Raw genomic sequence first — 25,668 nt, 5'->3', positions numbered from 1 at the left:
AATTACTGCATTAATTTACATGGCAATAGTCAGGATGACCAAGCACAAGACATTCTGAAAGCATGTTGGGAAAAGGAGAGGAGACAAACAAAAAGCTTTGGATGAACAGTGACACAGAAAGCAACAGAACTTTAAATAAGTAAATTCAACTTTTGTCCAGCAGTATCGATGCCAACAATACCACCTGATACTTCGTGAAGCCACAGTTAGACTATTAAAAAATAAGAGCTAGGATAATGAGTTTATTGTAAATTCACATGCAGGAATATATCAATGGTTACCACAGTTAGGTCCAAATCAACACAGACGCATCAAAGAGTTTAGTAAATAAAACAGGAATAGTATTTGTTGTGCGAGAATGCATGTTTTTTAAATTATTATTCATTATTTTTTTGGTTTAGTTAGTTTTAGTCAATAATAGCGATGGTGAGTCACACTCCTTGCCAGTTGGTGGCGGTAATGCTCCTTAACGCGGTTGCCATCCGCCAAAAAAAGGAAAAAGAAGAAGAAAAAGTAGCAGTAGAAGTAGTGGCGTCAACATCAGCACTCCACGGAAGCTATGGCAAATGACAAGGTCGGTTTTTAAGCTAAATATGATTTATTGGAATATGACGTTACTATATTGTCCTTGTTATTGCTAATACGCCATATTTACACTGCCATTCAACAGGCATCAATTAACGTCTGCTGAAAGAGTAAAACGATGCAGGCAGGCAGGCTATTCTGAAGCTACTCCAGTTAAACTCTTAGCTTACTGGTATTTGGCTAATTAGTTTACATACATGAATTTATGTATCGCTAGAATTTGGAGGTGCTGTTACAATGAATGTATAAAGTTGTGGCTAACTGCTAACTCGATGTCCGAAACGTTACTGGTTATAGATTAGTCAGTAAGTTTGGAAAGTGAAACAACACGTTTGCAAACGCAGAAACCGTGATTCTTTTATTGAATAGGCCTATGTTTCTGATTGTAACATTTGTAAATCGTCGCGACAAAAATAAAAACGGATAATAAGCCTCCTCTTTGTTGTAAGGTGTGCAGCTTGTCCGGAGTACATGACAAATAATTATTTATCTAACTTAAAACAATAGTAACCATTTTGCTTGCTGATTGTGGCAAAGACCTCCGAGGGGGCTTCAGAGGAAAACTTCTCACTACTGACCATTATGTAAAACGATTTTCTCTTGCCCACAGACACCATACATTACTCCGAATTTAAAATGTTAAGTTGATTGACATAATTTAATTGGCTCCATGCACGACCTGCGCAAGATGCAAGTGTCTTCTTTTTACTCTCATATGCCATTTTCATCGATGAACACTTCCTGACATAGGGCAGGATGCGTAGCACATTCACTCATATGGACTGGTAAGCATTCATCATGTTTACACTAGTCAGGTTACAAAAAAGTTCTTGTATGAGGCCCAATGTTTTACCATGGTAAGGTTTTAGGAAACTGTGGTCAAACCTTTTTGTCTGTATGTGTGTGTGTCTGCTTATAAATGTGTAGGTATTTGTGTATTATTGCTTTTTTGACAATGATGATGCACCCCCTAATGAAGTCACTCTTCACCCTGTTGCTAATGTTCACCTTCACTGTCAAAATATTCAGACTCTCCCCTCAGATAATTGCCTGGGTCTGTACACATACAGATACACAAACATTTCCCCTGGTTTTTGCAATACAGTAAATTGTATAAACTGTAAGTGAAGCTATACTCACTGCCTCCTAATAACTGTGTGAATGCTTGTGTAGAATCCTCTGGACCAGCTCAAGGACCTAGTGGAGCTGAAGGACCAGCTGGAGGACATTCAGAGACGGGTGGAGGATGAGATACAGGCTGGAGTTCCACCAGTAAGTCTCAAACAAACATCAACATGTACATATATGTTCATGTTTATCTGCCAGACTACCAATTATACATGATCTGATCTCTCCTCACCTATCTTCTCCAGGGAGGCAGTCTGCTAGCTTCTCCTTTCCTGAAGGGTTTCCTGGCTGGATACATTGTTGCTAGGCTACGCTCTTCAGCGTTGCTGGGTGTTGCCGTAGGAACCTGTACAGGAATCTATGCCGCACAAAATTATTCCATTCCCAATGTTGAAAACACCATCAAAGACTACATAAGCAACCTGAAAGGAGGACACAAATGAGAAGACAGTAGGAAAAGTAAGAATAAAAGAAAGGAGGAGGAAGATGAGAGAAATCTACAAGGAGAGGGTGCCAATATAACTACAAACAGGGAAGTATTAGTTTTAAAAAAAGATTTAATAATAATAATAATGCATCAGATTTATATAGTGCTTTTCCCAATGCTCAAAAGCACGTATTAAAATAATTACATATAGTATATAATAAATAGGAAAAATCTCAAGTGTCAAACAAATTTATAATGGTGATTGGTTTCGTAATTCTTTTTTAAATTCGCCTGAATCTTTTGTTATGGTAATGCTCGGAGCCTGTAGCAAATAAGGGAAGGTCATGTGATTGTTTAACTAAAACAAAGAGATTAAAATATACAAAAGTAATTTTCATTCAACTAAAATCACAAAAATTGGGCATTCAGTTAATATAACTTGCTGAAACTACAACCAGACCAACAAAAAGGAATGTTAAATTACTAATAAAAATTTTAAATCCTACCGAACTCATTGTGGTACAAGAGAGAAGGGAGCTCAACCGTATACCAGTATGACCTGTACTACGAGAACCTGAAGTGATGTCGGACCATTTGTGCTGCTGAAGCAGAGGAGAGAATGGGTTAATGTGTCACAAGGTTAATCACACTGTACTGTTTATTCATGATCATGAGAAATATTGATCAGTGTGTGGATCATTGTTCTAATAAAATATATAGTTTTTTGTTTTTGTCACTATTTATTGTTACAGTCTCCTTGTGTTGTTTGGAGCTGCAGTCATAGAATAAGAAAGTAAAACACTATCTGGGATTCTGTCAAATAATCTTTATTGAGTTCAAATGAAGCTATAAAATTAATAAGCCTATGTATTTACTTAGTGTGATAAACTCTCCCCGTGTATAGGAAGCTCTTTTTTAAAAACAGAGTAATTCCACTCGTCTACAAATATCTGCTGCACTTTACTGTAAACTCTTTTGTCCCAGTAAGGATCCTAGAATGATGACTCTGGTTTTCCAATGTTCTGATTGGTCAGTAGTTGGGTCATTGACAGGTTTTGCTCTCTTATCTCACACTTAATCTGCTCCGGAGCAGTTAAATCAAGCCGTTCAGCATAATTTTCTATGGTGATTGATGTGAAGAAGTGAAGAACTGAACCAGCTTCACAGGATGGAAAACCCAGAGTTAAATCTGAAGTTACCCCAATACCCGCAAATCCTGCTTCATAGTACAAGCCTTTGGTCATTTATAATCTATCTTTAAGGCACTGGTAAGCTGGCAAGACAGGACACACGCAACAAATCAACAACACAACACAGACAAGTCCTGGCAGAGGCCTTGGGACCATCATACTTGTTTATCTAAACCCATGAATATGGAGAAGGGGGATATCAGCATGCATGTGGAAATAACTACAATGGATGAATTTTATTTAAACACACAGTATCCAATATTTCTTTGCAATGTGGTCAATGACTTAAATTTAGACTAATTGTTTCCATTAATAAAATAATTATAGCTGCTAACTTCTGATCCCAACCCTGTCGAAAGATTATTCGATACATACTGTAATGAGACCAACCAATGTTTGCATGTGCAGACCAGCTATGTTGACTATTTTACCTTCTTACTGCAGGAGCTTCATTTGATAGAAGCACACCACATCTCTTAACAGATAGGCTTATAGAGTTTCTTCCAGAGTAACTGCTTTAGAGGGTGATTTAGAAGTTAGAGTAGGTAGTAAATTACAGTAGACGTGATTGGTGTCGCTCAGCCACCTAGTGGCACCCTTAAATAATTTGCTCTAGAGTTAAAACTTTTTTGTAAATTATTACAATTACAATACAATTTGTCAGAACCAAACAATTCTCATCAATACAGTAAAATAAGTGACTGTATTGACCTTGTTGTCAGCATCATATCTGAGAATGATTTAATAAGTTAAGTACTTTTGATTGTGAACTAGTTCTACCAGTTTGAGTGGGATGTTTCAACAGGCTCAAGTGATGAACAATTGCACTTGACTAGCACCAGAAAAACATTATTTTATAACTTTCAGGGGGGTCCTCTCATTTTCTGCAACTTTGCCTTGATCGACAAATTGTATTTTTGAACATCACATCATATTGGAACCCAAAATATGTTATTTATAATAATAGAGCTTAATTTCTCAGGTTTCAGAGAGGGTGTTTTCATTCATGCTGTAAACTGTGTGTGGATAACTTTAAAATGCATTACTTTACCCATGGACTGTATTGCTTCCATTGAAATGATTGTATGATGCTTATCTGCACAGTCAGACCTGTGGCAGGTGTTAGCCAAAAAGCCATATAGGAGAAACAGTTCAGTCTGAGGTCTGTGTGTGTGTGTATTAAAAAATATGTGTAGGCTACTGTAGGTTATTTAACTGGAAACCATAAGCATAATTTGCCTTTTGCATGCTTCATGTTTTATAAATTCTCTGTCTATTGGTGTTTGCATGTTTACTCTTGTTCTTTTTTTAATACCTTTCTATAAACAGTTGTGTGCTGTTGAGTTCAGAACATGCCGGGTCAGTCGATGGTGTTTTATTTCACTGGCTAATCTAACTTGTCTTGTTGTAATGGGGTTTTACACCTACAGGTCAATGCAAAAGTTTTCAAAGTTTTCAAATCAACAGTTTGAAATTCCATTGTGACTTTGTAAAAGAAAACCACTGGACGTGTTTTTTATCAGGTTTATTTTGTATTGTTCACAAAATGGGGAAATGCAGTTTACGCATGTCTCATTTGTTCCCCGGTTGTGCCCAAATGTGTTACTATACTTTTTATCATAGTTTCTCACTATCCAAATAATTTAATATAGCGTATAGTGTCAAGGGACAACACATCTTGTTTTCATTTCCATTTCGTCAAAAATCTACAACCTAAAATTATATGTTCATGTAATTAAATATATTAATCTTTTCCCATCTGCCCACACCCTCAACTGGATTGCTACCCAGTCCATTGTTATTTTTCAAGTCACTACTCTTAACAAACTTCCCGCATCTTTTTACTTCTCATCACACTGACATTGGACACAACAAAACAATCTTTTTAAGTTTGCAAAGTAGAGATGTAATCACTAGCAGAGATTACCTCTGTGTAATATTGGTTGCAGATAATGAGATGACAGCAAGCAGATAAATGGTTATAATCTGGTAATTTATCAGCAGTACATAAAGCTCCCATTTACATATGAAGTGCTGTAAATTTAATGATTATAAGTTGACAAAGTTGGAACATATGATTTTGAGTTTAACCATTGCTGATATAAGGGAGATTTCATCAGCTTCAGTTATGCAAGAGTAAGAACAAAACATGATGAAAACATGGTTAATTCAAAACATTTTTACAATTGTTTATAAATTAAAACAGTGAATCAGGAACCTCATACCTTTACATGTACTCACCACAGTGCTGTCAACTTCTGACACAGTCAATACTTTGTTCAGGCCTCTGGCCACAGTTCACGTTTGTCAGTAACACTTCCGTTTAAATCTGTGTTCCTAAATAATTTATATTTTTAGAAATTGTTTAAATTTGAAGTCCTGGGTTAGCAAGACTGGCTCAAGAAGAGGTTAGGTTAGATGAGCTTAAGGCAAGATCCAGCCAAGGAACATGTTGGTAACATTTGTTTATGGTCGTAATACTTCAGTGGAAGTAATGCAGTCTGTAAACAGGAGTTCAAGCATTTTATTGAAGGTCTAGTGAAGGGTTGGCCCACCAGTCCAGCATAAACAGCCACATGTAACTTCCAATAAGTCACCCTTTGTAGACTCCTTTGCAGGGTTCAGTGTTTCCCAGCATTAGGTGGACGTGCATTAGGTGAAAATTTCGTACATTTCAAAGTTAAATCCATCAACCTGGTGCACTTTGATAGCAATTCTAACCCTAACCCTAGATCTAGGGAGAACTTTATGCTCTTGTAATTAATGGTGTATTGTAATAAATAATTTATTCATAAACACATAGGTTGTATGGATATGAATGATTACCACCAGCAAAACATACCTTTGGGTGTCCCCAACAGAAAAAACTCTTGCAAACTTACAAAATAATGACATTTTTAGGATTTATTTTAAATGGCCAACACTGACACACATATCAGTACAATGATTCATTCATTCATTCATCGTCTACCGCTTTATCCATTTAAGGGTCGCGGGGGGTCGCTGGAGCCAATCCCAGCTAACATTGGGCGAGAGGCGGGATACACCCTGGACAGGTCGCCAGCCTATCGCAGGGCCACATACAGACACGGACAATCATTCACTCTCACATTCACACCTACGGTCAATTTAGAGTCTCCAATGAACCTAACCCCATTCTCCATGTCTTTGGTGTGTGGGAAGAAGCCGGAGAACCCGGAGAGAACCCACGCATACACGGGGAGAACATGCAAACTCCACACAGAAAGGCCCTGGTTGAACCGGGATTCGAACCCAGAACCTTCTTGCTGTGAGGCGAAGGTGCTAACCACTACACCACCGTGCAGCCCCAGTACAATGATAAGTCTCTTAAAATGTTTTTCCCTAATTTTACATTTTCTTTGAATAGATGTACATGATTTTGGCATGTCCCACACGCTAACTTGCTAACTTCAATGAATGAAATGACACAACATTTAAGTACTTTTATATGTTTGTATTGTCCTCAATAAGTTCTTTGATAAAACAAGTAATTTGGATCATTTATATTCTATTTTTATTATAATACTAAGCATTATGCGTGTATCCATGAAATTGTTATGATATTATTATTATTACTGTTATTATTATTAATAACATCATTGCATTTATAATTGTCAGTATTATTTCCGTAATTATAAGTATCAGTCTGGTAGAGATTAAAGCGGCAGTTGTACAACTGTTCTCTCTCTCTCTCTCCTCTCTCCTCTCCTGTCTCTCTCCCCCATGTTTCTCCTCACCCCCACCGGTCGAGACAGATGGCCGCCCACAACTGAGTACGGTTCTGCCAGAGATTTCTTCCTGATAAAAGGGAGTATTTTCTCATCCACATTCCCCAAGTGCTTGCTCATTGTGGGATTTGTTGGGTTTGCCCTGTAATATTGTAGTATTGACCTCACTATGAGATAATGTATGTTGTGATTTGGCTCAATACAAATAAAATTGAATTGAATTGAATTATCCACCCTGTCACCAAGCCTTCCATGACAGGGTTGGCAATGTTACACATTTTAAAATAGTTATTACATACATATTCTAATATTAAAATAGTTATTACATACATATTCTAACAGTAGATGCTATACATAGTAGGAGTAGGCAATATGGACTTTTTTTCACAAAATCAGTATATTCAATATATTATTGAAAGGGAGACTAAATATCTTTCTGAAAATGTACGTTTTATAACCACTATGCAATAAAAATGTATTTACTCAGCTTCCAATATGTCCATGACATATTTTGGGGTTTGCTCGTACATCGTCTGCTTGCAATTAATTTGTAAAACTTTCTGGAGCTTGACTAACATGAATTTCTAATATCCTAAGGTCTGCTTAATACAATGAATATGAAGTTAAATAGAAAATCTTAGCTTTTTTGGGGGAAATTTGCATGTCCCAAAAGGTTTATATTTATATACACACACACACACATATAAAAATAAAGGCAGCAGAGAAGCTAATCTCCACTGCTGGAGATATTTTCTTCAGCCAATCATATCTTGAAAATCATTCAGTATTGATACATTTTGAATTAACAGCTAATCACACGTTCACAACAAAGGTGACAACATCTGATTCTCCGGTTCAGGGTTCTGTGTACTGAGTCGAGCTTCACTGAACTGACCAACTGGTCGAGACAGATGACCCCCCACAACTGAGTCTGGTTCTGTCAGAGATTTCTTCCTGTTAAAATGGAGTTTTAACAGGAATTGGATATTTTGTTGAAGCTGGGGAAATCAGCTATATGTTGAAATTTCCAATTTATTCCCATTCTATGCTTCTTAGAAACCAACTTTTCAATGTAGTTACAATTTTTCAGTCTGGTAGAGATTAAAGCAGCGGTTGTACAACTGTCCTCTCTCTCTCTCTTCTCTCCTACTGTCTCTCCTCCCACCCTCTTTCTGCCCACTTCTCCTCTCTTCCCCATTTCTCTCCTCACCCCAACCGGTTGAGACAGATGACCGCCCACAACTGAGTCCTGTTCTGTCAGAGATTTCTTCCTGTTAAAAGGGAGTTTTTTCTCTCCACCGTCGCCAAGTGCTTTGCTCATTGTGGGATTTGTTGGGTTTTCCCTGTAATATTGTAATATTGACCTCACTATGTAAAGTGCCTTGAGACAATGTATGTTGTGATATGGCGCTATACAAATAAAATTGAATTGAATTGAACTTTGAATATACAGGTGTTGGTCTTTGTGCAGCAGAATCACCTCATCTCACAGACAGAATGGCTTATCTCCATAGTAACCCTCTAACTATGTCTGAGTATGATCAATATTTACCACAGTGGGTCTTGAAAGATGTCTATCAACTATAACCTAAATTCTGCGACTACGACGCCCTGACTGTCCCCGCATGCCATAGATTAGATGAACTCGCAAAGCGAACCAAACACTCATCTTCACAGCCTCTCTGAGAGGAGAGGAGAGAAGCCCCTCAACAGTAATAAGGCGAAACAGGTAAAGAGCAGGTTTGGCTGGCGAACAGGGGTGGGACAGGTGACTGAGCGGATGGCATTTTCCGTGGTGTCCGGAGTATGGGTGATTTTCAGATGCACAAGCAGGAGTGTCGAGCACAGTCACATAGAACAAAAAAATCACATGAGCAAAATCTTTTCGAAAAACAGAGTTAGTTTGGCTTGTACACTACCACTGATCTGGCAGAACAATCTGGTGATGAGCAGAAGGAGAGCTTCAGCTTTAAAGCAGCAGATGATGAGGAGATCAGAAGGAGGTGTGAAATCAGCCAGGAGCCCATGGAAGGAAACCGCACCCCCTGCCCTATCCGGAGTGAGGTCTAATTGCCCTTCCAATCTAGGGGTATGGTCGAATTGTCCTCCCTATCTACTATTCCTTGACCTCAGTGGAAAACGTCATGAGGTCAAGGGAAGGTGTAAAGGAGAACTGATAGGACTTAGGAAAAACCAACAGCGGTGCTGAGAGAATCCGACTCGACTTTCATTATACTAGGTTATCATGCAACGGCGGATGTTATTGACCTGCGTCTGCCGTGCTTTAACTATAATTTCCCAAGACGGACTTCAAAAAACACAGCAGACCCATCCAGCATTCTTCAGTGTGTATTACCACTGTGTGACATCAGATGTAAATTATTAATATACAACGGTAACTTACATGATGACCTGCGTCCCTTCTGGGTCATGTTCATGCTCTCCTACTTCTTCTACTTCTACTTCGGATTGAATCGTTTACGCCCCCCCCCCGCGTCACGTTAAATATCGCTGCCGCAATGAATTGTGGGGCGTCTATATCTTCTATCTCTCACAAAGGAAGCTCCAGTGGACCCTATGCTAAAGGAGATAGGAAAGGAAACATTGAAGCTCCTTTCCTATGCATTTAGAGAATCCGAACAGCTCTTATCATGGCTGCTGATCAAATACTTTCGGCTCACTTCAAGACCAGGATGACAAGGAGGATGACAAGGAGAGCTATAACTTGGTGGACAGAGGAGTGTAGTAGACCTATGAGAGACAGAAACATAGCTTTTACACTTAAAGGGGACACATGGGGTAATTTAGTTGCATACCAGAGAGCTCAAGCTGTAGTGAGTAGAACAATTATACAATCAAAGAGAAGAAGTTGGCAATGTTTTTGTAATAAGACCTGTAGGTCAACTCCTATAAGAGACACATGGAGTATGATTAAGAGAATGGGGGTAATAGAAAGGAATGGGGGTACCCAGTATATGAATCAAAAGGACAAGTAGCAGTTACAGACATACATCTGAAATGATGGTAAAAGCATTAGTTCAGATACATGGTTCAAAGAGACAACGAAGGAAGGGTGCCCAAAGCTTGGAAAGAGGCTATAACAGTTCCTATAAGGAAACCAGGAAAGGATCCATCCAAGCAATCTAATTATAGGCCAACAGTGCTTTCATCGACAAATGTCTGTAAAATCATGGATCATTCAATAGAATGCTAACTAAAAGATTGACATATTGAGTGTAAACATATCACTAAAGTGGGTTTAAAAAAGGAAGAGGGACTCTGGATCCCATGATCAGTTTGGAAAATGATTTTAGGGAAGCTCAAATTCAAAATGTCTATGTTATAGCTGTATTTTTGATTAACAGCAGACCAATTTAAGTGACTCCTACGACAGGTCTGGACCATTGGCAAATTCTGTGCGTATTTGAAAGAAATCTCAATATATGAAAAAAATTATGAATGCGGGAAGTTCTCCTTAATCACTTGTATGCACGACTTAAGAACAAAACTGTTTTACAAACGGTTGTTGCATGAGGCCCAATGTTCTTTTCAAGGTAAAGAATAGGTATTGAGGTAAAACTTAAATTATATTATTAAGAATTCTAGAAAGTAAAACACTTTCAGTTTTTGGGGATGTGGTTGGATGAAAACTTTACATGGGCTGCACATATTCAGAAAATAGTGGACAAATGTAAGAAAGTACTAAATGTAATGAAATGTAATTCAAAGCAGTTCTGTCTACTTTGAAGGCCATACAGTAGATTACTTTGAACAATACTAGATCATGTTTGTATGGTGTATGGATCAAAAGCAAGGACATCTCCCAAAGAGTTAGATATTATTCAATGTCAAGTGTTGAGATTGTGCACAGGTGCATTTAAAACAACCCGAACAGCAGCATTACAGGTGGAAATGGGAAAAATACCACGAGAAATGACAAGTAAACAGCTATCACTGAATTACTACGTTAATTTACAGGGCCATGGTCAGGATCACCCATTCTGACAGTGACACAGAAATCAAAACTTTTGTCCAACAGTATACCAATGCCAGCAATACCACCTTGGATACTTCCTGATGCCAAATTAGATTTTACATTATTAGAAAAGAAAAACAAAGTTAGGGAGTTAATGTTAATTCTCACACCAAGCTGGCATATATTATAAAACTGGAGTTGCATTTGTTGTGCCAAAATTGGTATCAAAGGAAATGAAACGGCAGATAAGGATGCAAAACAGGCCACAAATAATAATTACATTGATTTAGCCTTAAACCTACTGTAAGCGAGACAGAAACCAAGATTATTATTAAACAGAAATTGAAGGGAAAGTGGCAAAAGAAATTGAAGAATAAGATGAAAGGACAATGGTTTTACAAAGTTCAAAGGGAAGTGGGAGAAATGAGGTGTGCAGGAAGGAACAGGAACATGAGACAATAATATGAAGACTTAGGTTTGGACACACTAGACTAAACTGTATACTATTCATTAGGTAAACATACAATAATATAGGTAAATGTGACTCCTGAGGGCAAGATGCAACAAAAACTAAACTGTGAAAAATACAGGGAAGAAAGAAGGCACCTGACCCTTTTGGATTCAAAACCTCCAACAGATAAAAGTGCAGTTTAATCTAATAGATATTGTACAAAAGAACTCAAATTAGTGTTATCAAGTGTACTTAGACAAACTAATATAAGTGAGAACAAATGAGTTAAAAAAAATAAATAATATATAATAATAATATATATAATATATATATATATATATAAAATATATTTTTATTATAGTAAATAATAGCGATGCTGGTCCATCATCCATACCAGTTGGTGGCGGTAATGTACCATTTTTTGGTTATCCAACCGGCAAAAAAAACCTCAAGAAGAAGAAGACGAAGCAGAAGACGAAGAAGAAGAAGAAGAAGGAGTAGAAGTAGAAGAAGAAGTAGAAGAAGTAGTAGAAGAAGTAGTAGAAGAAGTAGAAGTAGAAGAAGAAGAAGAAGAAGAAGAAGAAGAAGAAGAAGAAGACGAAGAAGAAGACGACGAAGAAGACGACGAAGACGAAGACGACGACGACGACGACGAAGAAGAAGAAGACGAAGAAGAAGAAGACGAAGAAGAAGAAGAAGAAGAAGAAGAAGACGACGACGACGCAGCAGCAGCAGCAGCAGCAGCAGCAGCACAAGCTGCGATTTCCAGCGGACTTACTACAAACAAGTTGAGTATTTCCAAAGAAATACAGCAACAACTTGTTAGTTGGTTACCTTGAATGACGTAGCGTCAGTGTAAAGCGGCAAATTTGAAATAGCGGTTAACGCAACATTATGATAGCTATCCCGCTTCAGTATATTCAATGCTTCTGCTAAAGTTAGCACCGATAAAGTGTCCCTGCTCTCTGTTCAATTATAATTTTCCGGGTAATGACAAATAGCTAACACTGAGCCGTTAATAACAACTTGACGTCATTAATATTATTATCATTATCAGTGGGGGAAGAAGTACTATACCACATTGTAAAATGTGCTACTTCAGTAAAAGTGCACAACAGAAGGTTAGCCTAATTGTGTGATGCTTTGATGAAGCTTTGATGTTGAGCCTAATAACTAGATATTTTCTCACAGATGATGCGAAGACTCCGAGCAACTAGCAAAGTTGTGAAGTATGGAGATATGGAGTCCGATCTGTAAGTGACTTTGGTTCATTCATTCACCGCAGTCATCTCCCCCCCCCCCCCAATTATAATAGATAGATGAATAGATAGATGAACTTTATGAAACCCAAACTGGGAATTGCCGGTGTTACAGCAGCAGGTATGAGGCTCTCAACATACCTTACAAAATATATATATTAAAACAGAGAATTACAAGTATAAAAATGTAAGAACTTCAAAACTACCAGGAATAGAAATATAAAAAATTTACAGATTTGTATAAGTGAGAAGGTATAACATGGTAACTGTTGGGTGCAAGGTGCTGGGATTTGTGTAAAAGTGAGAGTCCAGAGTGTCTCTGTCAGACAGAGTTGGAGTGTTGTACAGTCTAATGTCTTGTGGCAGGAAAGATTTGCTGAATCTGTCCTTGTGACAGCAAAGCTGTATGTAGGAGAAGCTAATCCTCTGTCTGTCCAGTGTGAAGTGGAGAGGATGGTCCGGCTTTATCCATTCCAACAGGAATTAGTGATTCATTTGCCTGAAAAATAATAATAATTGTACTTTCGCCACCACAGCTGTAAAAGCTTTCAGCTTGCAGCCTATTTCAGAGCCAGCCTTCATCAGTTTTAGTCTGTTTGTGTCATGTTGTTGATGTCCTCCCAGTTTTGCTCACATCACCCCATTTTGTAGACAAAGAAGTCCTACACTGCCCCATTTGCCTCCTGAGTCCACCTCTTCACTGTCATTGTGTGCACAGGCTGCCACTAGACAAGAGGGACATACTTTGGAAACATCAGGACAAGGTTGTGATCAGATCTGCAGAGTGGGGGGAGAACAGTGACCCTGAATGCATTCTTAGCATTTGCATACAGGAGGTCCAGTGTTTTGTTGTCTCAAGTGGTAAAGTCCAAAAATGGTTAGAAGTTTGGTAGTGAATTCTTCAGGGTTATATGATTTAAATTCCAGGAGAATCAACTTTCTGCAAAACATTATATTCATGCTCAAGGTCGCTGGCGCAGCTTGAGGCCTATCTTCTCTGTTGGGGATGACGTTAAAAGTTACCCAAACTACCCTTTAATTACAGGGTTAATAGAGACACAAACAACTTTTTCACACTGCAATACTATACAAATTAGACTATGCAGCCTGATTTTAAGAATGCCGGATGAGACTAGGCAAACCTGGTGAAAATGCACAAAATTTAGCAAAAAGCAAGATCCTGTTGTAGTAGTATTATTGGCTGATTTTCACACTTTGTTTAAACTTTATCATCAGGTCCTTTTCCCAGACGATGAGTAGTGATGAGGACAGTGAGGAATGGAGGCCTACGGAGCTTAAATCAAAAGGGCCAAGCAAAATTGTCAGCACCCCTGCAGCAGGGGATAGAAAAGCAACGGCCAAAAGAACTTCCAAACCGAAGCAGCCAAAAGCGCTGAAGACACCAAAAGCTCCCAAAGTACCCAAAGATCCCAAGTCAAGGGTACTACTGAAACATGATGCGGAACGCAAAAAGAAGGCGCTTTCAGCTCGCAAGGATTCTGGTGAGTCTTGGTTGGCTGGAACAAAGAGGGAACGTGATGGAAGAAAGGATGATAAGGCTGGAGAACACAAAGAAGAAAAAGAAACAGACTGTCCAAAGGGAGGGAGAGCTGAAGAAAGTGGGCCAAGCATCAGAATGAAGGAGGAGGTAAGATTAATTCCCTTTTTAGTTGGAGTTCCGTCTGGAAACACACATGCAGTTATGCCTGGAAGTAGATGAAATTGGGTTGGCAACAGTTATAACCACAGGTTGTCAGGATGATTTCATAACACTGTGTGTGTGTGTGTGTGTGTGTGTGTGTGTGTGTGTGTGTGTGTGTGTGTGTGTGTGTGTGTGTGTGTGTGTGTGTGTGTGTGTGTGTGTGTGTGTGTGTGTGTGTGTGTGTGTGTGTGTGTGTGTGTGTGTGTGTGTGTGTGTGTGTGTGTGTTATTGAATTCTGCACATCAAAATTTCTGCCAGTATAACAGTCTATTCATTAATTCTGAATTGAGCCTCTATTTCCAACAAATAATAAAGACCGCAAAACATTTTGGATGATTTTACCTTTCACAAGTACTGTCACTAATGTCTTTCTGTTTCTTTACTTGTTTTGTAGAGGGTTTCATTTATTGTGTCAGAAGCCCATGAGGCAGACAGATGGGCAGATGAAGGGTCATCACTAGCTGGACTTAGACCAAAGAAAGAGGAAATAGAAGAGGAGGATTTCATGTTTGAAGAGCCCTATTTAAAGAAACAGAAGACCAGTGGTACCTGCCAGGGACAACCAACTGCTTTACCACCATCAGAAGCACAAGCTCTTAGGAATGAGCTTAACATGACCTGGGACTTGACTGAGGTATTGTTGGGTTTATTGGTGTTTTTGTGTGGGAATGTGTTGTCAGATAGTTCAATTCAATTCAATTTTATTTGTATAGCGCCATGTCACAACATACATTGTCTCAAGGCACTTTATATAGTGAGGTCAATATTACAATATTACAGGGAAAACCCAACAAATCCCACAATGAGCAAAGCACTTGGCGACGGTGGAGAGAAAAAACTCCCTTTTAACAGGAAGAAATCTCTGACAGAACAGGACTCAGTTGTGGGCGGTCATCTGTCTCAACCGGTTGGGGTGAGGAGAGAAATGGGGAAGAGGAGAAGTGGGCAGAAAGAGGGTGGGAGGAGAGACAGTAGGAGAGAAGAGAGAGAGAGAGAGAGGACAGTTGTACAACCGCTGCTTTAATCTCTACCAGACTGAAAAATTGTAACTACATTGAAAAGTTGGTTTCTAAGAAGCATAGAATGGGAATAAATTGGAAATTTCAACATATAGCTGATTTCCCCAGCTTCAACAAAATATCCAGTCAGGGAGCTGGACACTTGGAGTGATTGTTTGTCTATAAATAGCTAGTTATTGCTGAACAAAAATACTAAAACCATAAAGAAATTATCTACCAACAGCAGTTAAGGAGATGGAGAACATAATATTCACTGCACAATTAGGTCAGTTTTACATTCGTCCTTTATGATGCAGTGCATTGTGGTCCAAATGCCAGATACACTCATGTCCACTTTAATGTCTATTCTCTCCATACTGTATATTAAGTTTTTTTTCTTTTGATTAGTTATATTATTCATGGTTTTATGGGAGTGTCTCACTGCTTATTCACTGCCAACTTGCTTTTCTTGTATATACAGTAGATGTACAGTTTTAATGGATGCACATCTTTCCCCTCAGCTGTTGTCCACCTTGACATGTGTGGAGATGTGGGTCTGTGTAAATATCATTGTACTTCTTCGTGAGGAGAACACAGTGCCATTCATGGTGCGCTACCGCAAAGAGATGATCAACCACATGGATGCTGATGCTGTCCGGGATGTCCAACTAACATATGAGGAATTATGGTAGGGAACATCAAGAAAAGAAACTGATACACTTAATCATTCACTCGTTCACTTGCCAGCAAACATTACTGTATGAAGAGGCACATTTAGATACAGTTTCATATGAGCAGCAGCCATGAAATGTTTTTTCATTAGAGCCAAGCTGGACTGTGGTCATTTCCAGACATTGGCCACTAGATGGTGGTAGTGGTCAATGTTTGCGGTCTGAATCAGTATAAATTTTGTGTTAGTGTGTTACATGTGAACCATTTTAGCGCGGATGCATGTGTGTGTGTGAGTGAGTGTGTTAATTTTTTTCCCCATATAAACCCGTCTTTCTTTTTGTTTGTGTATGTGTGTTATGCTTTAGCAATCTGGCTAAGAAGACCCAGTCTGTTATTCAGACCTTGAAAAAGGACGGAGTTCTGACCGTTGAGTTGGAACAAAACCTGAGGAGCTGTCGATCGGCAGATGAACTGGATCATGTGGTCAGAAACACATTTTTATGCGAATCAATTAAATGTGATTTGGACGTCTAAATCTTGCTTCTCGCATTAATTAAACATACTTTCTTTGTCTGTAGTATTCTCCCTATAAAAAAGGCAGTAAGCTGACAAAAGCTCGCAGAGCCAAAGCGCTTGGCCTTGAGGTGGCTGCCTCTGCTCTGTTGGACACACCACACACTCTGGATTTAATGGCATGGGTAAAACCTGATACTAAAGGTAAGGTATAATAACTCGCATTTCAAGGTACCCAAGGCCACTTCACAGATAAAGGAAAACAAACAGGAACAGAAAATAATAATCACATGAATTCCTGGAGATCAATTAATAGAGATGTTACGAAAACATTTTTCCTATTCCTGATTCCGATACCTGGACTTTGTGTATAGGCCCATACTGAGTACCAATCCTATACCAGTGCATTTAGAAAATAACAACTTTTAAAAACATTTTAACAACTGTAGGCTACTTACCCTATATGGAAGTGATCATAGCTATCATTGTTCTATGGCCTGGCTCAGGTTAAACCCTTTGAAAAGCAGCACAAACAGAATGAATGGCATAGAACTAATTTCATTATCGAGTTGGACAGTCATAATTGAAAAAGATCACAAATAAATTTATAAAGGAATAAACAACAATTACTTCCTTTAATTAGCTGTTTAAGTTCAGCCACAGCGTATACAAATATAAGCCTTTTAATTTTTTAAACAGAACAGTAACAATATAAAGCAACAGCAACTTCAAAATGAAATAAATCTGGGAATAAATAATCCCTTTAAAAACTGTTAACGTGCAGCCACAAGTAAGAAATTAAATACCTTTTAGTCTGTATCCTTCCGTAACCGTATAAAACATCATTATGGTATATGTCATTGTTTTTACTTGTGGGACTTTAAAGCGTAAAATATTGACAAATTGCTGAGAGTTTCTCTAGCTCTGGCTAACACTACTGGAAATCACTTCTTCACAGCTCTAAAAACAGTACTTGCTGGTGACAGTACATCGCAATTGTTGTTTTGAATTGATTTTCGGTAGTATAGCGTTAGCCAGAGCTAGCGAAAATGGCAATTTTGGCAATATTTCACTTTGAAAAGTGCAGTTTTATCCGAGTGAAACTTCCTTAAAGACATGGTATCAGATCGGTATATAAATTTGCATCCTTGCCGATGCCAGATCCAGTGTTTTTGACAGTATTTCAGGCATTTCAAATACTGGCATTTGGGAACAGGTGGTTTTGAGAAATGTCCACAGATGGTGCGTTGCGGATCTGGGAAAGATTTCCAGAGGGTGAGGCGGCCGCACTGAATGCCCTGTCACCATAGGTTCTCAGGCTTGTGTGGGAGGTGGTGGGCAGACTCATGACCTAGGGCCGTAGATGTACAGACTAAAACAGACACATATTCATGCGCAAACATACACAATCACAGTTAAATTGTGAAAGATTTATCAACACCTTATTTAATTAATATTTGCCCTTGCTGATTTATAGAGCTAATTAAAGTCCACAAGAATAATGATCTGATGTACCGTAAATTATGCATGTGTTTGTGTGACAGGTCTGTCATCATTTGAAGAAGTGGCTACAGGTGTGGAGCATATCTTGGCTGATATGATAGCCAAAGACCCTGAGACACTCACCTACGTAAAATCATTGTACGAACATTCTGTCTTTGTCTCTGCTTTTGTGTTTCATTCTAACTGTCATCAAAGTATTTGTTGCTCAATACATTCCCTCTGCATTTCTCTCTTGCCGAGTCAGGTGTGAGAACAGTTTTTTGACCATCCGGTCCTCAGTATCTAAGTCGGTGCTTAAGGAAAAAGAGCATGAGAAGACTGTCCAGAGTCAAAGAAAACAAGGGGCCCAGCAAAACAAACACATGGACAAGGACAAGTTCCACCTCTACTTTGACTTTACCTGCAACATTCAACGCATCCAGCCCCATCAGGTAATCATATTCAGTATCCATCCATGCATCCAAGCTTTCACACTCAATTAAATTCAAAGGAGCTTATTGGCATGGGAAACAGACGTTTCCATTGCCAAAGCAAGTGTGAAAAAAAACCAAAGTAAAAATGTACATACAAAAGTTGTAAACTAGAATAAAGTGTAAAGAGATCTGTGCAATGTTGAATATATATATAAAAAATAAATAAATATATATATATATGTATGTATGTATATATGTATGTATATATATATGTATGTATGTATATATGTATGTATATATATATATATATACATATATATGTATGTGTGTATATATATATATATATATATATATATATATATATATAATTCTGTCTTTAAAAAGTTATTTACATATAGACCTGTGTGTGTATATGTACACAAGTGAGTAAAGATAAATTAAGATAAAAATGTGTGGACATTGCGATGAAAAAAGTCATGTATCGCGTGCTCGTCTTGCATGACATACGGCTGTGGCACAGGACGTAGTGTCTTTCATCCACCAACGTGAAGGTTGGCGGTTCGATCCCAGCTTCCACCTGTCCACATGCCGATGTGTCCTTGGGCAAGACACTTAACCCTAACTTGTCTCTGATGGCTCTTCCGACAGTGTATGAATATGTATGTGACATGAAAATGCGTGGTAAATAGCAGTGCTGTATGAATGTGTGTGATTGGGTGAATGTGACTTTACTGTAAAGTGCTTTGAGTGTTCTATATGACTAGAAAAGCGCTATATAAATACAGTCCATTTACCATTTACATGCAAACCATCTATTTGTGTTTCTCTCTGTTTCCTGCGTACTGCCTCTGAATGCTAACGATGTCAGTGGCAGTTAGCTTTGTCTGTGTCTCCACATTTACCCCTCCTGTGCCCTGCTTTACCTCCTTTGCTCCCCCTCTGTCCCTGTAGTGACTGGTGGGTTACTCAGAGTTGGTCCCAGCCCTCATGTGTCACCATAGCTTCCATCACCCGCTGCCTCTCTGCCACATCACACTCTATGGCAACCTCACTCTGCCCTACAGTCATACAATCACATACACACGCACACACACACACACGCACACACACGGACACACGGACACATACACACGCACACACACGCACACACACGCTCACACACGCTCACACACGCTCACACACGCTCACACACAAGCACGCCCTGCAAGTCCCCTCATTCTCTCCTCTTAACATATGTGACATGTCCCCTGCCGACATGCCATTGGATTAGGAATCTTTGATTGACAGGCGCTCTCCTGTAGTGACAGCCACTGCTGCTGTGCCTACAGGCGGACAAAGGGATGTGGAGAGGGAGTGGGGTGGTAAAGGGAGGGAGAGAATTAACAGATGAGCGATTTATAGGTGCGTCCGTCACTTATCTCTCCTGCTCTGCTCAGATTTGCCCCCCTCCCTCCCTCTTTTTCTGATTTAAGCCTCAGCTCTCGATCCACTGCTCACCTCCCCTCTCCTCTCCTCTCCTGTGTACACGAGGCCTTTAGTTTGATGACTCGCTTTTGTCTTGGAGTGTTAATTCACTGCTGTTACCTTGCTAGCTGTTAGATTCCTGCTAAAATATACCTTTTCTGACTGTTAAGTTGGTGGGAAATGGGGAGCAGGTGGGAGATGTGTTTGACACAAGGCATGTTAGTGAGCACACACTTGCCTGTTGAAGTAAAAGGACAGGGCATTGTCTTAAGTGAGCAATAAATATATGTTTGGGTTGTTCTAGTGAACACACAAGTTCCCCTGTAGATTTTAGACAAAGACAAACATATTTTGTGAAGGTAGTATTAAGACTAAAGAAGGATGGAATCTGAACTTGCATAGTATTAGTAATATGGGTCTGTGACTAATATTGGTTGTCATTTTTTCAATTAATCTCCGAAATTTTTTTTTAGGTAACTGATAAATTGTTTGGTCCTTAAAATGCTCTGAGGAATATCTTCAGATTATTTGTTTTTACTACCAACTGTCCAAACCTAAAGATGTATAACTTTAACAATCAAATAAGATAAAATTTCTTACAAGTTAGAAGCTGGGACCTGAGATTTTATGGTGTTGATAAATGACTTCATCAATGAATCAAAATAGTTGACTTGACTAATCATTTCAGCCATGAAAAAATATTATTCATTAAATGTAAAGTTTTATTTAATGTTTTCTTTTTTCAGAATTATTTAAAGTTTTATAAAGTAATTTAAAGTTGGTTAATATAAGACTCTGTTATTCAGTGTGTCTAAAAGCATAAGCCGCTTGACATATCTAGTTGAGATGTGCCGCTCTGATTAAATTCAGTTAGATTTGATTTGAAACCTTCTTCGAAGGGTACACATTTAGCTTATAGCTATTAGCAGCTGGTATGTACTTGAGTATGCCAGAGTGGATTTGTTGAATGTGCAGTGAGCTACTTATAATGCGATTTATGCTAAAATCAAATGGTAGTTTAACGCTCCATGGGGCTCCCCTGCAGTGGAGTTTGGGTAAATGGAACAGTTTCATTAATATAACACTATTTTGATGGACAGGTAGAAGTTAATTTTCACTGTCAATCAATCACACTAATACTATGTTTTGTGTGCGTGTGTGTATGTATGTGTGTGTTGCTTTAGAGGTCCCCATAGAATGTACTACATATTGTGCTATGCTGGTGTTAAATATAATTAATCAATATTGTAAAATAGTAAACACTAAATTATCCAGAGAATTTACAACAACATACAGTAGTTGTAATTTCGACCCATTTCTATTTCAGTAGTAAGGACCCCACACAAATATTTGCATATTTGACGATTCAATTACATTTTATTTGTATAGCGCCAAATTATACCATACATTATCTCAAGGCACTTGACATAGTGAGGTTTAAACCTCACAATATTACAGAGAAAAGCCAACAATGAGCAAGCACTTGACGACTGTGGAGTAGAAAAAAACTCCCTTTTAACAGGAAGAAATCTCTAGTAGAATGTATGTACTTTTCTTTCAAGCGTACTTCGTACTGCCAACTCGTAGCTTTGAGTCAAACAGCTGATTTGCGGATTGATACTCTGCCGGCGCGAGTTGCCGCAGAAATACATGGACGAAGTATGCTTGAAAAAAAAGTGCAAACTGAAATGGCTGTCTGGCGGAAAACTGAAGCAGTGAAAAAAATACATCCTTTAGCGTACAATTGAATGGATATATATATATATTTTTAGGTGTAGTTTTAAAATGTGGCGAAAAAGACGTTTTTCGGTGGTCCCCTCTGCAACAGTGGGACTGTTATTTACGCTACTTCCATTTCCCCTCCAAACTCCGTTAAATGACATCGCTGATCACCATCTCCATAAGGTAACAGCTTAACTATGCATAAGTAACTCATACAACCCCACTTCAAAATCACTGACTATCCCTTTAAGCTATATCAGACTAATTCTTATGATTACAAAAATAATACTTACACTAATAGATACAATGACTGTTAATAATAAAATAATAAAAATAATAATAACTGCGAGAAGTGTATGACGGGGTCCAAGCTCTGGTGAGTGCGCACATTTTAACTGAGCAAAATTCCTTTGATAACTTTTTGTCAGGGCCATCTGAAGATGATATATATATGTAGTTTCAAGCCAATCGAGCAAAAACCCTAGGATGAGTTTTAAAAGCAGGTTTTGCACATGTTGCGATTGTGCGGAAAAATTCTTTGCGGAAGTGGGCGTGGCCTACGTCACGTGATTCAGCTCAATTCAAGGAATGCGTGGATGTAAGGTTTTTAATGTGTGATGTGGGAGTTGTATAATCCAAAACAACTTGATTATAGCGCCACCTAGTTGTCCACATGTGTACATTTTTGTATATGAGGTGTATGGTGCATTTTGAATGTAACCTGGACATTTGAAGTCGTTCAAGTTTGTGTAAGACAAAATAATTTTGTGGCGCAATAGGCCACGCCCATTTTGACTAATCAGTTCACCATTGTAGGCGTGGCTTCAGGGGTTGCCCTAGATCGTACCCACCAAATTTCGTAAAAATCTACGGAGTAAAATTTTGCGGGGAGAAAAGTCTAGGCGGGTATGGGCATGACCTATCTAAGGACAAGGTTTGTAAATGCGCTGTACAGTATGGGAGTTATAGGGCAAAACGCAGGGTTTTTTATTGTAGCGCCCCCTAGTGGCAGAAGTGTGTGAATTTTTGTGTCTGAGGTGTGTGCAGGGTTCTGTGAAAATGGCACTGCTCCACCATGCACGGTTTATGCTGTGGCTGGACTTTTAGCTTTGGAAAACAAAAAAGTACAAAAACAATAGCCTACGCTGGCTTGGACCCCCTAATAATAGTAACAGATTTGGATTCTGCAGCCCTGAACTCAGAGATTCCAGCACAAGGGGAGAGAGAAAACACAGTTAGTGAAATGTTATGTACATACATGGGGGATAGGGAGAGAGATGCATGATGGGAATTCCCTCAGCAGCCTAGGTCTATAGCAGCATAACTAAGAGATGGTTCAGCCTTATCAAAGAGGAATGTTTTAAGTTTAACCTTAAAAGTAGAGAGGGTGTCTGCCTCCCTGACACAAACTGGGAGTTAGATCCAGAGAAGACGAGCTTGGTAGCTGAAGGCTCTGCCTCCCATTCTACTCTTTTTTCTACTCGGGGAACCACAAGGAGTCCTGAGTGTACAGAGCGAAGCAATCTATTGGGATATTATGGAACTATGAACTCTGCAAGATAGGATGGAGCCTGATTATTAAGGGCTTTGTAAGTGAGGGGCAGGATTTTGAATTCTATTCTGAATGTTAAAGGAAGCCAATGCAGAGATCCTAACACTGGAAAAATATGATCTCCTTTTCGAGTTCCTGTCAGAACTCGTGCTGCAGCATTTTGGATTAACTAGAAGCTTTTCACAGTCTAACAGTTATGAATTATAGTAGTCCAGTCTTAGAGTAACAAATGCATGCAATAGTTTTTCAGCACCCTTTTGAGATACGATGTCATGATTTCTTAATATTGCGCAGGTGAAGAAAAAGGCTGTCCTAGAGACTTATTTTATGTGTGAGTCAAAGGTCATGTCCTGGAAAAAAAAATAACTCCAATGTTCCTTACAGTAAAGCTGTAACGATATGCTCAGATAGTGTTTATATAGTGTCTGATAGAGTACAATGAACTTGTTTTTTGTCTGAATTTAGAAGTAAAAGATATATCTTGAAGACAATCCTGAAGATTTTCAACCTGATTAGTTTCATCTGGCTTTATAGATGATTACAGTTGGGTGTCATCTGCGTAAGATTGAAAATGTATGTGGTGCTTTCTGATAATTTCTCTTAGGGGAAGGATATATAAAGTGAAAAGTAACGGTCCCAGCACAGAACCTTGTGGAACTCCATGACTAACTTTTGTATGAGTGGAAGAGTTGTTATTAACAATAACAAACTGAAATCTATCCAATAAGTATGATTTAAACCATTTAAGTGCTGTTCCTTTAATCCCAATAATATGTTCCAGTCTCTGTAATATAATCTTGTGATCAATGGTGTCAAATGCAGCACTAAGATCTAATAGGACGAGAACAGAAACATGTCCATTGTCTGAGGCCATGAGAAGGTCGTTGGTAACTTTCAGCAGTGCTGTTTCTGTGTTATGATGTACAGGTCTAAGAACAGATATGAAGTCACCCAGACCATAGACTGTTTATAGAAATGGACAACGCATCTCCACCCCCTGAAGCCAAACTATAAAGGATGCGAATGCCGCCATCTTGCGCTCTTGATGTCATTTAGAGCCAGAGTCTGCGCAGTAGATTAGTGGTGTGGACCTGCAGTATCGAGGTATGCAGACATGCGTGATCGTCAATCTCAGCTGCCAAGCATTACTCCATTTCTATTCATTAGATAATTAATTTAAATAGAGCTGCAACAGTTAATCGATTATTAATCGATTACGTAATTAATCGCCAACTATTTTAATATTTGATTAATCGGTTCAAGTAGTTTTGATGTCAAAATTCTCTGATTTCAGCTTCTTAAATGTGTATATATTCTTATTTCTTTTCTCCTCTATGACAGTCAACTAAATATATATTTTATGTGTGGAAAAAACTAAACATCTTGGTTTTTGGGAAACACAATCTTAATTTTTTTCACAATTTTTGATATAAATATTAATCGATTATGAAAATAATCGTTAGTTGCAGCCCTAAATTTCAACAAAACGGATAGGATATAATTAACACATTAATACATTAACACAACATTACAACTTCCTACAATGAAAGACACCATCTCTAGGAACATTTGCCTGTGTAGTTTGGTCCAAGTCCCATCCACTAACATGGAAGAGGCAGGGTTTATGACTTTTCTGTGGTCAGCCCCGAGCCGGCAATCAAGATGATTTTGCTTAACTTTTGGGAGCTGTCATATCATCCATCTTTACATAGTCTATGCCCAATACCCAATGAGGTCCAATACCCATATACAAATCAAATTTGAATGTCGTCTGGGCTGCATATGGCCAGATGACCCAAGACAAATGTTAATGCCAGGTTATGAACAGGGCGTGCTCTCCTTGAGTTGCCAGTATTTTTATTTAAAAAATAATTAAATCACGCTGAACCATGATACCCTTAAATGCTTAAAACTGCCACTGTCTGTAATTTTATGGTCAACTTTTTGTAAGCTTCTTGCATTAGTAAAGGTAAGGATTATCTTAAGTTAGGATCACTTTGCCCTACTTATTTTTGTCGGCCTGGCCAAAAACTGCTGCAGTCTGTACTGAAGGCTGTTGTGAATCTGTGTTGGCATTTGTGTATCTGATTGTTTATCCCTGATATGTTGGATGGATGAATGTGTTAATGACAGTATTCCTCTAAAGAAAGGGTAGGCGTGACAGATAAAGAGAGGACAGTCACCCTTAGGGTGGTGGGCTGGTGGAAGGATGAAGGGCCATCCAGTAGATGGTCTGTCTGGTCTTGTTAGGGTTTGGCCAGCACTTGGCTACCTGTCACTCCTGGCCCATCTCACACTGTAAAACACACTTCTCACTCTGTCTCACATCACCCTTCCTATCAGGTCACTCTCCGTCTCCTAGCA

The 25,668-nt window shown here is 38.7% G+C and overlaps 2 protein-coding genes across 7 annotated transcripts in view; both read left to right on the top strand.

The window, feature by feature from the left end:
* The first annotated feature begins 480 nt into the window (after nucleotides 1-480).
* LOC118284033 (SLC35A4 upstream open reading frame protein) lies at nucleotides 481-2,879 on the top strand. Its single transcript, XM_035606605.1, has 3 exons — nucleotides 481-574; nucleotides 1,759-1,857; nucleotides 1,959-2,879. Exons 1-3 carry the CDS (start codon nucleotides 560-562, stop codon nucleotides 2,154-2,156), a joined length of 312 nt encoding a protein of 103 aa, XP_035462498.1. The 5' UTR covers nucleotides 481-559; the 3' UTR covers nucleotides 2,157-2,879.
* A 9,256-nt stretch (nucleotides 2,880-12,135) lies between these two features.
* The window catches only part of srbd1 (S1 RNA binding domain 1), a 60,940-nt gene continuing 47,407 nt past the window's right edge, over nucleotides 12,136-25,668 (top strand). For 4 of the 6 annotated variants that reach the window (XR_007031532.1, XM_047334816.1, XM_047334817.1 and 1 more), the window contains exons 1-9: nucleotides 12,136-12,293; nucleotides 12,698-12,759; nucleotides 14,002-14,413; nucleotides 14,862-15,101; nucleotides 15,987-16,153; nucleotides 16,503-16,620; nucleotides 16,716-16,854; nucleotides 18,195-18,291; nucleotides 18,398-18,584. Coding sequence is in view for 5 of the 6 variants with exons in the window: in XM_047334816.1 (XP_047190772.1) it covers nucleotides 12,698-12,759; nucleotides 14,002-14,413; nucleotides 14,862-15,101; nucleotides 15,987-16,153; nucleotides 16,503-16,620; nucleotides 16,716-16,854; nucleotides 18,195-18,291; nucleotides 18,398-18,584 (1,422 nt within the window). In the remaining variant the exon portion in view is untranslated. Of the gene's footprint in view, nucleotides 12,328-12,697; nucleotides 12,760-14,001; nucleotides 14,414-14,861; nucleotides 15,102-15,986; nucleotides 16,154-16,502; nucleotides 16,621-16,715; nucleotides 16,855-18,194; nucleotides 18,292-18,397; nucleotides 18,585-25,668 lie in introns of all 6 variants that reach the window. The other 2 variants (XM_047334815.1, XM_035605532.2) reach the window with 2 other exon arrangements.

The sequence above is a fragment of the Scophthalmus maximus genome, chromosome 10, assembly GCF_022379125.1.
Source record: "Scophthalmus maximus strain ysfricsl-2021 chromosome 10, ASM2237912v1, whole genome shotgun sequence".
In the NCBI taxonomy this organism is placed as follows: domain Eukaryota; kingdom Metazoa; phylum Chordata; class Actinopteri; order Pleuronectiformes; family Scophthalmidae; genus Scophthalmus; species Scophthalmus maximus.
Note: the sequence above shows the minus strand (reverse complement) of the source record. Positions and strands in the feature narration are given on the sequence as shown.